General features: G+C 35.4%; 1 protein-coding gene across 1 annotated transcript in view; it reads right to left on the bottom strand.

Moving 5' to 3' along the window:
- Positions 1–4,507: 4,507 nt before the first annotated feature.
- The window catches only part of tusc3 (tumor suppressor candidate 3), a 91,019-nt gene continuing 81,525 nt past the window's right edge, over positions 4,508–14,001 (bottom strand). Inside the window, exons 9-10 of the mRNA XM_047366837.1 lie at positions 8,450–8,540; positions 4,508–4,971 (exon numbers count right to left, since the gene is read on the bottom strand). Of these exons, the coding sequence (XP_047222793.1) occupies positions 4,956–4,971; positions 8,450–8,540 (107 nt within the window). The 3' untranslated portion in view covers positions 4,508–4,955. The remainder of the gene's footprint in view (positions 4,972–8,449; positions 8,541–14,001) is intronic.

Here is a 14,001-nt window from a genome sequence, read left to right as displayed (position 1 = left end):
GTGTTATTTGAGTGTTCCCTTTATTTTTTTGAGCAGTGTATAAAATAAAAACAGCCACATTTTCCTTCAGTAAAAATCAAATCAATTTAGAACTGATAGAATATGAAAACTCTTCTTATCAGGGGTGGGGGGTGGGATACAGTGCAAGCCAGAAGTTTGCATACATTCATCTTATGCTCAAATGCCATTCATCTTGGACTTTATTCATTGCATTTGAACCAATCCCATATCAGGGTGGAAATGATGACACGGCATGCAACCTTAATGAATTTTAAACAGGTGCACAGGTGTGTGATATTTTTTGTATCTGTTACTGGTTCAAAATGATAAATATCTGCATGCATTATATTTGGTTAAGTGTTTCAGCTAGTGACAGAGAAACCACACTCTAGCTATGAGCAAGGTCTTGACATACTTCTCAGAAACTGTAAAAGTCATTTAAATTGGTTGGTCTCCTGGCATGGACCCTGCTTTTAAGCAAAATCTATACATTTTCTACAGGGTTTATGTCAGAGCTTCAGGGAGGCCATTTAGGGAGTATAATGCAGGTAATCCATCTAAAAACCTATTTCAATGTGTGTTTGAAAACATTATCCTGGCATTTTGCAACTGCTTACCATAGACAATCCGAATGCCTTTAAGAGGAAAGTTTTATAGTCAGACAAGACCACTAAAATGTTTGGTACTATCGCATTGTACAAAATCTGTGGAAAAAGTCTTCCAACTTCACCTTAATTAAATAACTAAAACAGGATAATAATCCCAAAAAAAGCTCAAACAATTATCCTCTGCAAGGGCCAAGACCTTAACCCTTTTTGGTATTTAAAGCATAACGTTCAATAATTTGTTTAGAAATGCCCTTATAATTACTATGGTAATTCAGCAGTCGGACACGTGCATGAACATTCAAACACAGACACTCACGTGTACAAAAAAAAAACATTGATGCAACAAAGCAACAACAGCAGAAGAAGCACTCCAGTGATAAATATGGTGGCTGTGGTCTGGCTGCCTATAGAGAAAGTGTTTGTGGATTATTAAAGGAGAGGTTGGTGGCATCATGCCCTGAACTGTGAGGCAACAGACAAGTTTCTTTAAAGCTGACCATTGCACAGTGGTAAGCTAAAAGAGGATAGATAAGACAGGAACATCAAATCCTGGAGTCAGATCAGCAATGATGGCAGCATAAAGCAAGGCTACAGAGAAAAGTTAAACAAAAATACACACACACACATCTGCTGAGTTGCTCAAACACAGAGCCTCAGGAAAGAAGAATTTAAAAGTTTAATAAGGCCAAATAAATTGAATAAGGATCGCTACTTGTCAAGGTTTCAGTGACCAGTAAAAATGCTGGTGTTTGCTCCACAGTTACAAAGAAGCTTTAATAAAAGATGCAGTTATATAAAAAAAACTGAAGAAAAAAAAAACCAGTAGCACCAGTTGAAATAGGAAGGAAATAGAACGTGGTGGAAGCAAGTGAAAGAAACCAAAAAAAAAAAAGACAAAATTCAATAAGCAGAGGTAGATGAAGGATTTTATAATAAATCTGTAGCAACCCTAATGGCGTTATTCCTTGATAAGGTTTTGGTCGGTGCTAATAAAAGAGCTCAAAAATCAATAAAATTATACATGTAAAAACCGAATGCCTGCAATAACAATTAAGAAAACAATATATACAGAACATGTGGGGTACTTTGTAAGATTGAGGGGTGGAGGGTAGATAATTAAATATTCAAGACTAATTTGAGCAGGCATGGGAACTTGGGGATTATTTTAAGTGTTGCTTGTTTTACTCTACAACTGTCCTCTCTCAAATATCTACATTGATTTCTCCCCATTTGCAACTAATGTGACATTTGTTCTGTTGTCCTTCACTGCCAGAAAAGGCCAATAGCTGAGGGAAAAATGACAGGAAAACACACCCTCAGTGCTGATTATCAAAATGGGCCTGGAGTTTCATTTAATATTACTGCAGCAGATGTAGTTTTTAGCATTTTGTTTGCCTAAATAAATGTACCCAAATGTTATAGTTATGATCAGAAGTGTACATGGGAAGTGAAGTCATATTATTTTGGGGCTTTCATTTATGCATTTGAGCCTTTTTTCCAAGGTGTAATGAATATACAACATACAACTTCTGTAATTTTCTAAAACAAGAAATAGGTGTATTTTTCAAAGGTTTACATTATACATACATCCTCAAGTATATATTTACACACCCACTAATACTTGTTTAAATGTCCTCTAGCAAGTTGTTGTGAAATCAGTTTTTGTAGAAATCATGAACCTTCTGGCATAATTCTGATTGAAAATTTATCAGATCATCTTGGCAGAACTGGTGAAGCTCATTTAAAATGGTTGGGTTTTTATTATGGATATATTGTTTGTGTAGTTGAATTTGAGGCTTTAAGGAGAGCACCGCCGAAGCTAAATTCATTCCTTGACTGGTTTGTATTTGTGTTTAGAATCATTGTCCTGTTGGAACAATGTTCAAGATTCAGTCATCTGATCAAAAAGGTCACCTTCATATGAAAGAAATTATGTTGGAATGTTAAAGAAAAACCTGGAAAAAACCTCGGCTCAAGCCTATCATAAGCTGAAGTTTCCTGGAACAGAGTCCCTGTCCACAGTAGAAATGATTTCAAACTGCTGTGGATGGGCAACCAAGAAAGCTCTAAACTCAATATCTTCTCACACAGCAGTAAATTGCAGATGTACACATGAATAAGCCAAATGTCTTCCAGAGATTAATTTTAATGGTCAGTGGAGACAAAGGTTGAGCTATTTGGCTAGAACGACAATACATATATTTAGAGAAGTCAAGATGTGCCTTGCAGACCTAAGAATACAGCAGCAACTATCAAACATGGGAGTGGCAGCATCATCCTGAAGGTGTGTTTAGATGTCATTGGTATTGGTGCATTACACAAAATATTTGGAAAAGTAAAGGAGAACCAACTTCTTACAATAACCTCAAATCAACAGTGAGCAAGTTGAAGTTTGGACACAAGTAGGCGTTCTAACAGATCACTGAATTACCCGGACCTTGACAGGATTGAATAAACAATGCTTAAATATTAGGTCTCTGACAATAAACTAAACATTTTAAATTAACTGCCATTTCCCATAAAAAACTTTAATAAATATCCAGCCAGAATTAAGCCAGAAGCTTGTTGGTGCAGTTTTCTCTGCAGCTTGCTAAAGGACATGTGTCCAGAAATTGATGGATGTGTATGAATAGTGAATAGTTCAGATAATTCAGGAAAAGCCCGAAGTGAATATAGCATTCATGCATGTACACTTCTGACCAGAACTGTAACTCAATGTGACTGAAACAAGTGACCAGTAATTATTCTACTCTAAATCAGGAACCTTTTTCCAGTTTAAACAAAGGAGGAAGGTGTTTCTGGAACTGTGCCATCACTCCGGCAAAATGATTTTGCAAACCTGACATTGTGGATTAGTGTTGTCCTTTTTGCAGATAATCTCAGACCAGCATTCACACAGACAATTGTTCACTCCTCCAACGATTTGGAGCAAAAATAGAAAAGAATGCGAGGGAATATTTTATTCCATTTGTCAAACTACTTGTTCAACAATCCCATTCCTTCGTCTGCCCACTCAGAGCAGCTTACATAAATGGCTGCAATGCTCAGCCCACTCAGTGTTTCAGAGGGCAGTTCACAAGTAAAGGAATTAGAAATGCATGTATTCTGTCAATGACCTATGCCTCTAAAAGGAATGTTAACACTTGTGTAGTCTTCAGTAAACTCAGCGAAACTAATTTTGCATGTATGATTCACTGTTGACGTACCAGGGAGTGAAATACACAGACAAGCATTTTTGTTTGAGATGTAAAACCTGAGTTTTAACCACTTTAGAACTGGCTTTTTATCAGCATAAGGTAATTATTTCTTCATTTACGCAAAGTGATTTTAAAATAAATCACTACTTGTCAACAAAAACAAAAACGTACTGTCCACCTGCAGGCTGACACTAAACATAATACTAAATAGTACATACCACATTCCATGTACATATGTTTTCATGTTCCCACATTTTCAAAGTCCCCTCTAAGAATACTGGCTCTTTGTTTTTCTATAGGTCTTTTTAACTTATGTGTTTTTAATATACGTCTGTGTACTGCATGTATATTTTTTGAGCCAATGTCGCAGCAAAATTTTATAATGGTGTCATAATGACAAGACTCTTGAATCTTGACTAAAAACTCTGATTACAAGATGAATGAAAAGATAAAATTTATATTGGTTCAAGCAAATAACAATTCTCTGATAATGTTAATAAATATATACCGGATACCAATTCCTTTCAGCACATTTTAAAGGCTCTTAAAATCATTACAATCTTTACCGTTTGAGTGACACATTTTAGAGGCAGTATCAAAAGATTTTTATTTGACCAAGATTCACTGATGCCAGAAGTCACAATTATTGATTTTTTTTAAACGTCTGTCAAACATGCATGAATAAAATGAAACAAAAATCAGTCAAGTAGTTATAAAATTTAAATTTACAGACATTTTCCTGCTAATTTATAAACATCCCTCCTGAAAAAAAACCTCAGTGCTTTTGAATTGAGCTTTAAATGTGGAGCAGGTGTTAGAAATATGCTTTAATGGATTCATTGAAAATGTAAAACATCCTTAGATTACCTTCACATTGACTAACTTGCAAAGTAATTTTACCTGCATAGAAAAACATATACAAAGAGCACAGACATGCCAAATATCTTTATTTCCAACATTACAAAGAAACAAAACATGATTTTTCACACCTAAAGGTTTCATGACAGCAGGTTATAAGTAGTAAAACACAAACGAGAAATCCCACAAATCCCTCTCCACAGTGACAGTTTTTTTTCCAAATATGTTCTTCACTCTTCTTCAACCTATACTGCCTCTTCATCATCCTCTGACGTCCTCTTCAGTCTGCATTTTACTTAATAAGAAAGCTGCAAAAAATGGAATAGTTAGAAAGGACAGACATAAAAGAGGAAACAAACAATCTTAAAAACAAAAATATAAATGTTTCCCAAACATCAGGAAAATTTCCTCATATGTCTGAAAATACTCTTGCATTTATTGAAGAAAATGAGAAGTAGCAGACTTGGCACTGAATATTTCAAGGCTATGTACCTTTCGAAATTGAAAGCTTGGGCTTCAATCATACATAAATAACCATTAAAAATGGCACAATTTAGTATAAGCAGCAGTAAAGTGCAGCATCTAAACTCAATACTGAAAAACAGCAAAAAAGAGTCACATACTTCATATCCTATTTATCCAACTCTAATCTCACAAATAAATACATTTTTGAGTCTGTGTGTGCTGGTATAGTTGGGAAACTAAGAAAGTTGATCATTGAGTTCAGCAGAGCCTGGCAAAAGTAGATTTTCTGTGGATGTAGAACAAGGATGTCTCACATCCTTCATGTAATCCCAGACACATTCAATGTTGAGATCAGGGCTCTGTGGATGCCTTACCATACCTACCTACCTGTCTACCTATCTATCAATCGAGAGAGACAGAGAGAGAAAGAGATAGAGAAAAACCATGATGTTATTTTTGATCAGGACATAGACTACAAGCATGTCTTGAAGACATAAAAACTTGGATGACTTTAAATTTCCTGCTTCTAAATTCAGACAAGACAAAAGTTGTCGCCGTTGGACCAGAGTCTTGGAAAAAGAAACTGCTTAGTTAATCGCCTAACCTGGAAGGCATTAAATTGACCTCTGGTCATAAAGTAAAAAACCGTGGTGTTATTTTTGACCAGGACATGTCATTTAAAACCAGGAGTGACACTGAAAAAGTAGTCCATGCATTTGTTAATTAAAGGCTGAAGTATTGTAATTCTTTGCTATCAGGATGTTCACAAAATGCAGTTAAAAGCCTTCAGCTGATTCAAAATGCTGCAGCAAGAGTTTTGATGAAAATTAAAAAGAGAGATCATATTTCCCCAATTTTAGCTTCCCTTCATTGGCTCCCTGTTAAACCCAGAATAGAATTTAAAATTATCCTCCTCACATATAAAGCCCTTAATGATCTAGCTCCATCATACATCAGAGATCTGATGGTTCCATATGTTCCTAACAGAGCACTTTGTTCTCAGACTGTAGGTTTACTGGTGGTTCCTAGAGTCTCTAGAAGTAGAATGGGAGGCAGATCCTTTAGTTATCAGGCTCCTCTCTTGTGGAACCAGCTCCCAAATTTAATCCGTGAGGCAGACACCCTGTCTACTTTTAAGGCTAGGCTTAAAACGTTCCTTTTTGATAAAGCTTATAGTTAGAGTGGCTTAGGTTATCCTGAGCTATCTCTGTAGTTATGCTGCTATAGGCTTATTATTTCCTTTTAAAATGGTCTAATAAAAGGGATCAGGATTGTTTTTCCTTCCGATGACAATCCAAGTCATTCAAGAATAGACGTTGACTAATTGTGAGTCATAGTCTGATGCTTCATTAAAGACGAGCAGTGTTTCTGCTGCTCTAATGAGTTGATTCAGACACTGGAATAATGTTCTGACATGTCACCTAAACCATTTTGTTCCATTTTATTTGTTTCCTCTGTAAAACACTTTGTTTTACACATGGCTGTATAAAAAGTGATTTAAAAATAAAGTCTGATAAAATTTATATAGTTAGAGTGGCTTATGTTATCCTGAGCTATATCTAGTAATGCTTCTATAGGCTTAGACTGCTGGAGGACATATTGACCACTTTCACTCTCTCTGCTACATTCTCATACTACTCTCCAAATCTGCATTATTTGCAGTTATTTCAGCTTTTAACTTTATGTTCTCTCTTTTCTCTTCCTAGAAGCTACACCTGGCCTGGTTCTGTGTTTAGCTGTGGCACCTGGAAGGGGGTATAGGCTGAGCTGCTGCTGCCAACAACTTAATGCTAACCTTCTAACGATGATACCCTTGGCCCTGTGTGCTCAGTGTTCAACCCAGTCTCTCCTAGACATAGCTACTGACTGAGCTTTTACTGTGACTAAATTATGTGCTCTCTTTCAAACTCTAGACTTGAAAACTGGCTCAGAGTTTATCTGCTTAGCTGTCGTTCACTCCAAGATGAAGCCACTAAATATGCTATAACCATTAATGTTTTTCCTTCCCATAGAAAGTACTCCTGGATCAGTGCTTCTGTGTTCATTTTCTGTCTCTTCTCTGTTCACTCAAATCCCCGGTTGGTTGTGGCAGATGGCCGCTCCCAGTGTGCCTGGTTCTGCTGGAGATTTCTTCCTGTTAAAAGGGAGTTTTTCCTCTTCACTGTCACTACATGCATGCTCAGTATGAGGGATTGCTGCAAAGTCAACCCCAGTGACTGTCCACTATCTCCACATGCTAATCCAGGAGGAGTGAACACTGCCAGTCACCAATTCGATGCAATCTGCTGGGTTTCCTTGGATAGAAAAACCTTTTAATCAATTTGAATAATAAACTGAATCCGACTGCATTGTTTGATAGTTACGATTAATTGAAATCAAACTTGAAATCTGTATGATTAGATTGAATTGATCTCTCTCCTCTCTCATTGTGAGAGATGGTGGCAGCATTATGCTGTGGGGATACTTCTTTTCCAGCAGATCATCCAGTTGCATAACAAAAACCGTTGTATATTTTTCTTTTAGAAAAAATGTTCAAGGTTAATGCATCCAGTTCCTTGTAAAACAAACAAATGACAAACAAAAACCACCAGCAACCTGTTTTTAACACTACAGTCTGAAACTGTAACATTTGAGTCGCTCGGAAGACATTGTCAGTGATATTTTTTGTGAAAAGCATGAGGATATGAGTGAATGTATGAAATGGGAGCAGAAATTCCCTAGAAAATATGGCTGATAGTTGGTTTCTTCAGTAAACCTTTGGATAAGTCCATAAAAATATATATATATAAAAAAAAAAAACAACAACTGAAAAACAAGGTTTAAGCCTCTGCAAAAATAATTGAGCCCCGTTAGAATGCACTTGGCCTCACTCAACTCTACAAGTTAGTTTCAGCAATTGGGAGCTGTGGGTGCAGCACTGTAATATCCTGCTCAAATGGCGATGAATTGAAAACAGACTCTGCAGACTTGTAGCGTATTTTCTGTCACACATTAAATCTTTTTTTGTGGCTCTGACCTTTCGTTAAAAGTGGGACCAAACTGCTGCTGTTCTGGCTCACTAAGCCACAAAAAAATGACTGTCCACATATTTCAAACATATTCCACTTTTGGAAAACATCTATCGGCCGATGACTTCTAATAAGCCAGTTGAAGAGGGGTAATAGGAAGAAAACGTGTAATGCAAATATTCAATGCAAAACTGTTCAATTGTTTTGAAACACTGCTATGACTTTTTATGATTCCAATTATACAACTCTGCATTTTAATTTGAATGTTGCATCTGTACTGAGTTGGAATGAAGAAATTTGTTCCTTTAGTTACCTGTAGGGGTATCCGTGGTACTTGGACCTGAAGATGGAGAGCAGGAAGCTGAAGAAAAACACTACCAGCCCAAGGCCGACTAGGCAGATGACTGTAAGCAGAGAAAAACAGTTTAATCATAAAAAAGTACATTTTAAATCAAATGTTAAGGAACATTTTGTAAAAGACTGTGCTTGGAGTTGGAGATTCTTCCAACTTGCTTTTTATACCAGCTGATTTTTCTCCTCTATCTGAGATGTTTACGATTAGCTTGACGTCATTTCAGAGAAGTGATTCAGTAAAGTGCAGAGTGAGCTACATATCTTACTGCAGTTGAAAGACACGTGTGCTGAATATTTTGTTCTAATACATGAACCATTGGTCCCCTAACATTTACAACTACAAATTGTGTTTTGTGCACTTTTATATTGTTCAAGTGCACAACACAGGAGTATACTTGCAAAGCAAATTTGGCCAAATAAGTTCAATAATAATTTACACACTGTTGCGCTGTTTTTTTGATCACTTGGAGGGAAAATAAAATCTGTAACAAAACAGTATTTAAAAGATGTAAGGCTACAGAAATGTTTCTAGATAGAGAAAGAGACTGTATTTAGTTGCTGAAATGAACAGCTTTAAGCATATAGCTAATACTAAGCGACCTTTTAAGAACTGAAATTAGTCAGTATGTTAAGTTTGTACTTTACTGAGGAGTACAAGCAGCACTTAGCCAGGAGTTACCAACTGCTCTGACAAATTAAACTGACAGATGGACTTTCAAGAAAAGATGGAGATACTGCTACCCACAGCTATACTGTGGTGTAAAGTAATAGTGTTTGGACTTTAGATTCAATTTAGTTAACCTAATATGCTGGGAGACATGATTTGGTGTGATAGTGAAGGCTAATATATCACTATTCATGCCAAATGTTTTTTTAGGTCCTAAATATATATTACCCTCAATGACTTTGTTTTGTTTTAATTATGTACAAAACATATATTTGAAATGAATCCTAAAAAATAAACTACATCACAAACCTGCATGTATATTAACAGCATTTTTAGCCTTTCCATTTACACAGCGCTATGCAGAACCTGCAGACATTCTAGTAATTATTAAACAATAACCTGTGATATTTTGATACAGGCTATTAATCTGGATGCTGTATTTCAGGCTAAAGGCATCCATTTTTAATCATTTCACTTGCATCAGTGGCACAACTACTGATGCAACCCTCTTTGATCTCTGTTCAAATAGAGGCTGCTTGCAGGGTTTCAACGTGGAACACACTCCTCTCTTCACATAAACAAACATCTAAATTTACCCAACGACATAGACCAACATACACATGCACACCTGAATGATAACACGCTCTTACAGTTGAACTAATTAACATTGATGATCTTGTTAAAATAAAATGTCTGGAAACAGCTGGTGTTTGTATTTGTGTACAGACCCTGAACATGGTTAGCAATTCAAATGCAATCCAGTCAATTCAGTTGAGCTCAGTTTTATGTACATGTGGAAAAATATTTATATTTGTTTTATTGCAATATAGTCTCAGACAATAACATTTTGAAAACTGAAAACTTTTTTTTAAAATTCATATTCATTCATGGCCAGGAAATTCTGTTTCTCTAAGATATACATGACATGATAAATGAAACGTTTGCTAAACTCTACAGATTTTGTTTGGTTTTAAATAGAATCCTTTGGTCAGATGAAACTAAGATTTTTATGCTTATTGACAAGAAACACTCCAGGTGAATCTGGCATGAAAAACATTCTATCTGAAATTTTGATTTTTAAGTAAAATATATTTTATCCAGTATAAAGGCTTCTACACAATTTTACCTGGGTTGCCCAAAAATAAAAATGTTCACGCCTGTATGCAACACCAAATTCACAAATAAGTTATCTTTAAGGATCTTTACATCCCAAATATGCCTAATTTACATTCAGTTTATTGCAAAACATTTCAATCTCAAGTTATTCAGATTCAAAGTGAAACTTAACTAAAACAACTCAGTTGTATACAGGTCTCTACCCTTTTAAAGTCCCCAATCAAAATCTAATCAAAGTCCTCAAAAAAAACTCTACAACCTAGGTTCGTGTCACAGACCACATTGTATATACTCCAGAAAATACGTTATCCAACAAAATACCATTTCTTATAGTGAAATATATTTAAAAATGTAAAACAATGCTTTTTGAAAGCTGGTATTTTATTTGCTCAGTGGGTATTTTAGAGTTCAATGTATATAAGTGTGTGAGTGTATGCACACAGCCTCCTGTGGTGGCTAATCCCCAAGACGCCCCGTGTTAAATTAAACTGTCACCGCCAACAGATATTGCTAATCAGGGATTAGGATGAGTGCCTCTCCTGAAGACTAAACAGTGAGATATCCTTCTAACTGGGAGTGTGAACATGTGTCAGTGTGTCTTTTAGTGTCAGAACAAAAGATTTGTCTGGAAAACTGAAATTAAATTTTGGTGTCAATCTGATGGCATATGCAAAGCTCTTGTGGTTTGCATAGCTCAAATGTAACAACAATAATGTGGCGTAAAATATATTGGTGTATGAAACTACATTTTCTACCAATATTCTGCAGCTAAAACATAACTCTTAAACTGATTTAATTAGGAACTTCAAATTTTTCAAATAGTTTCTCCATACAGTCCTCATGTTTCATGAATTGCTTCCATTTAGGATTTTGCCCATGAGTGTAATTGTTACAATATTTTCATGTGCAAAGTTGAATATTCCTCTTTACTAGCTAGAGAAGACTAAAACAAGCATTTATCTGTGGATAATGCTCAAAAATATACACATGGTATGCATTTAAAAATGTCAAGAGATTTAAGACCTTGGCAAGGTGACAAGCTGTTTAAGCTGAATAATTTCCCCCTCTGACAAAGATGATAATCCCTCTTTTGACTGTGACTTGGCTCAATCTAAATCGTAATATAGAGGATCATTAGAAAATTCAATAATTATATTAGGTAAAGCATGTCTCATTATGACAAATGGGAACCGTCTCCAATATTTAATTGCAGTTAGTACTTACTGACTGTGTGCACTGTTTTAATGTGCACATTTTAAAAGTGATGTGGCTGAAAAGAATAAATAAAACAAAGTGAATCATTTCATTTTCATAACATTGAAGATGAGATGTGCCACCCTACAGTAAACGTTTTTGAAAAAAGGAGGATCTCATTGTTAAATCCTGACCTTTGTAACTACGCCTGTTGTCAGACTGCCACACCAATGTCAGCCTATCTGCCAGCAAAGCACATGACATGGCAGTCTTTAAAGTTCATAAATGAGCTGCTGAGGTTCTTCAAAATATGGCTTTAGATGGTATTTGCAACCCAAACTTCCCATTAGCAAAAATGTTTGGAAAAACAATTAAAAAGAAGAGTTCATAACTATTGAGAAAACAGTTTTCCAGATATTTCAAGATTGCAAGGTGCAAATTCTGGGACGGGGAACACAAAACAAATATCTTAGCAGTGGTAGTGGCAGAGACTGAAACAGCTGCATAATATCAAACCCCATTTATTAAAACTGGCATCACACATGTTCTTGATGAAACATTTGTTGATCTTTTACTGTTGCTGTTCAACCTGAACTTTATTACAGTTCCTTAACCAATACCTGATCTACTGATTACCCTCTGGTGTCTCAATAATCATCATTACCTTACAAAATGCTCCCGATACAAAAAAGTCACCTCAACTAGAATACAAAAAATTAAATTTTGAATTAGCCAGGGCTAATTAAGTAAAAGTAGGCTAATATGTTTCAATAACATTAGAAATCTAAAATTGATCAAGATACAATAGTGTAAAATATTGCCAGATAATTTGGACATACAGTAAATACAGATACCTTAAGATCTTCTAACTACACATATTGGTTATACTATCCATTTTGGACTTAGACTGGGATTTCAAAACTTATGAAGCAGAGTTTCTTCTTTCATTTGGATTCTTTTGTATAAAGATAACTACATGTGCAAGTACATGAGTGTATGCTTGCATATCTCGAATGGCAAACAGAAATGACTATTTATCCACAATAACTAGAAGCTTACCTTTAAATGTCTCAATGTTAAGTGTCATTTTAGAGACCTCAGAGAATGTACGGTGTAAACATCAATAATTCAGTACGTCAAAAGAAACTTAGAATATAAAGAGGAAGTGGAAATGTTCCTGTCTAGGTCTATTTTGTGAATCTGGAGTCGAACACCTGCACAGAATAATCTTTAGCCTGGTTTAGGTGAGGTGTCACTCGCATATTCAGAGACACAGTACACCTTCTGCTTGCCATCTTTTCGGAGAAGTGTTCACGCTGCAGCAGGATAATGAGGCCAAATGCACCTCAAAGCAGTGCAAAAACAACTTGAAGATCAAAGAAGACCAGGGAGAGGCTTTAGGATTTTCATTAACTAGAGTGCAGCAATCATGAAAAGCAGGGGACTACTAAAGAGATAAGATATGCATCTTTATTTCTTTTTCTTATCATCGTATTTTGATTCAAACTGTTGATATTTGCATTTAAGATGGCCTTTAAACAAAGGTAAAATGAAGGCATAGAACTACTAAGAATTTTAAAGTCAATACTAGGAATTTTGTTTTTCAATTAAAACCTGTCTGTGGACCAACTATAAACACATTTTTATACATAAGCATAAATAATCAGCATGATGTCCCTGTCAGCCACTACAGCAACTAATACCACAGAACTTTTACATATTATAATAGATACCAGTACAGCACAACATATTGAATAACAATCAGCGCAATATCAGGGTGTACATTTTTGCAAACTGTAACCTGATTGTACATTCATTGTGGCTGAGATGGTTAATGTCTAAGAGGGTGAGGTCATTGTGTAATGGCAAATAAAGAGAAAGCACTGGAAAATGTGGGTTAATCTGATTGACACAATAATTACAATTAAACAACATATTCTCAAGTACATATTTTCCTTCAACATGCACCTAACACACAACTGTAAGAGATTTTCATGTCAGCTAAATAAAATACTAAAACATGCCAAACAAAAAGAAGAGCGATCAGGTATTTCCTTAGCTGTTATCTATTTTTATCTACAGCTGCATCAATAAATTAGAACATCCTCAAAAGTAAAATGTATTTCAGTAGTTCAAATGAAAAACCTAACACTTATATAGCTTTATTACACAGGAAGGCATATCAAGCATGTTTTTCTGTAAGTTTTGATGATTATGGCTTACAGGTAATCAAAACCCAAAATGTCTGTTTAAATATTATGGAAGGCCAATTTAAAATAATGTTTAAAATAAGGATTTTTATATACAGTAATGTTTCACCTACATTATGATGGGAAGACTGCTGAATTGACAGATGTCCAAGCAGACAGTCATCGACACCCTCCATAATGAGGGTAAACCTCATAAAGAGCACTGCTAAAGAGGCTGGGTGGTAATTCAAGTATATACTGGTCCTTCTCAAAATATTAGCATATTGTGATAAAGTTCATTATTTTCCATAATGTCATGATGAAAATTTAACATTCATATATTTT

This window comes from Girardinichthys multiradiatus, chromosome 5, assembly GCF_021462225.1.
Source record: "Girardinichthys multiradiatus isolate DD_20200921_A chromosome 5, DD_fGirMul_XY1, whole genome shotgun sequence".
Taxonomy (NCBI): Eukaryota; Metazoa; Chordata; class Actinopteri; order Cyprinodontiformes; family Goodeidae; genus Girardinichthys; species Girardinichthys multiradiatus.
This window is presented reverse-complemented; position numbering and strand designations above follow the sequence as displayed.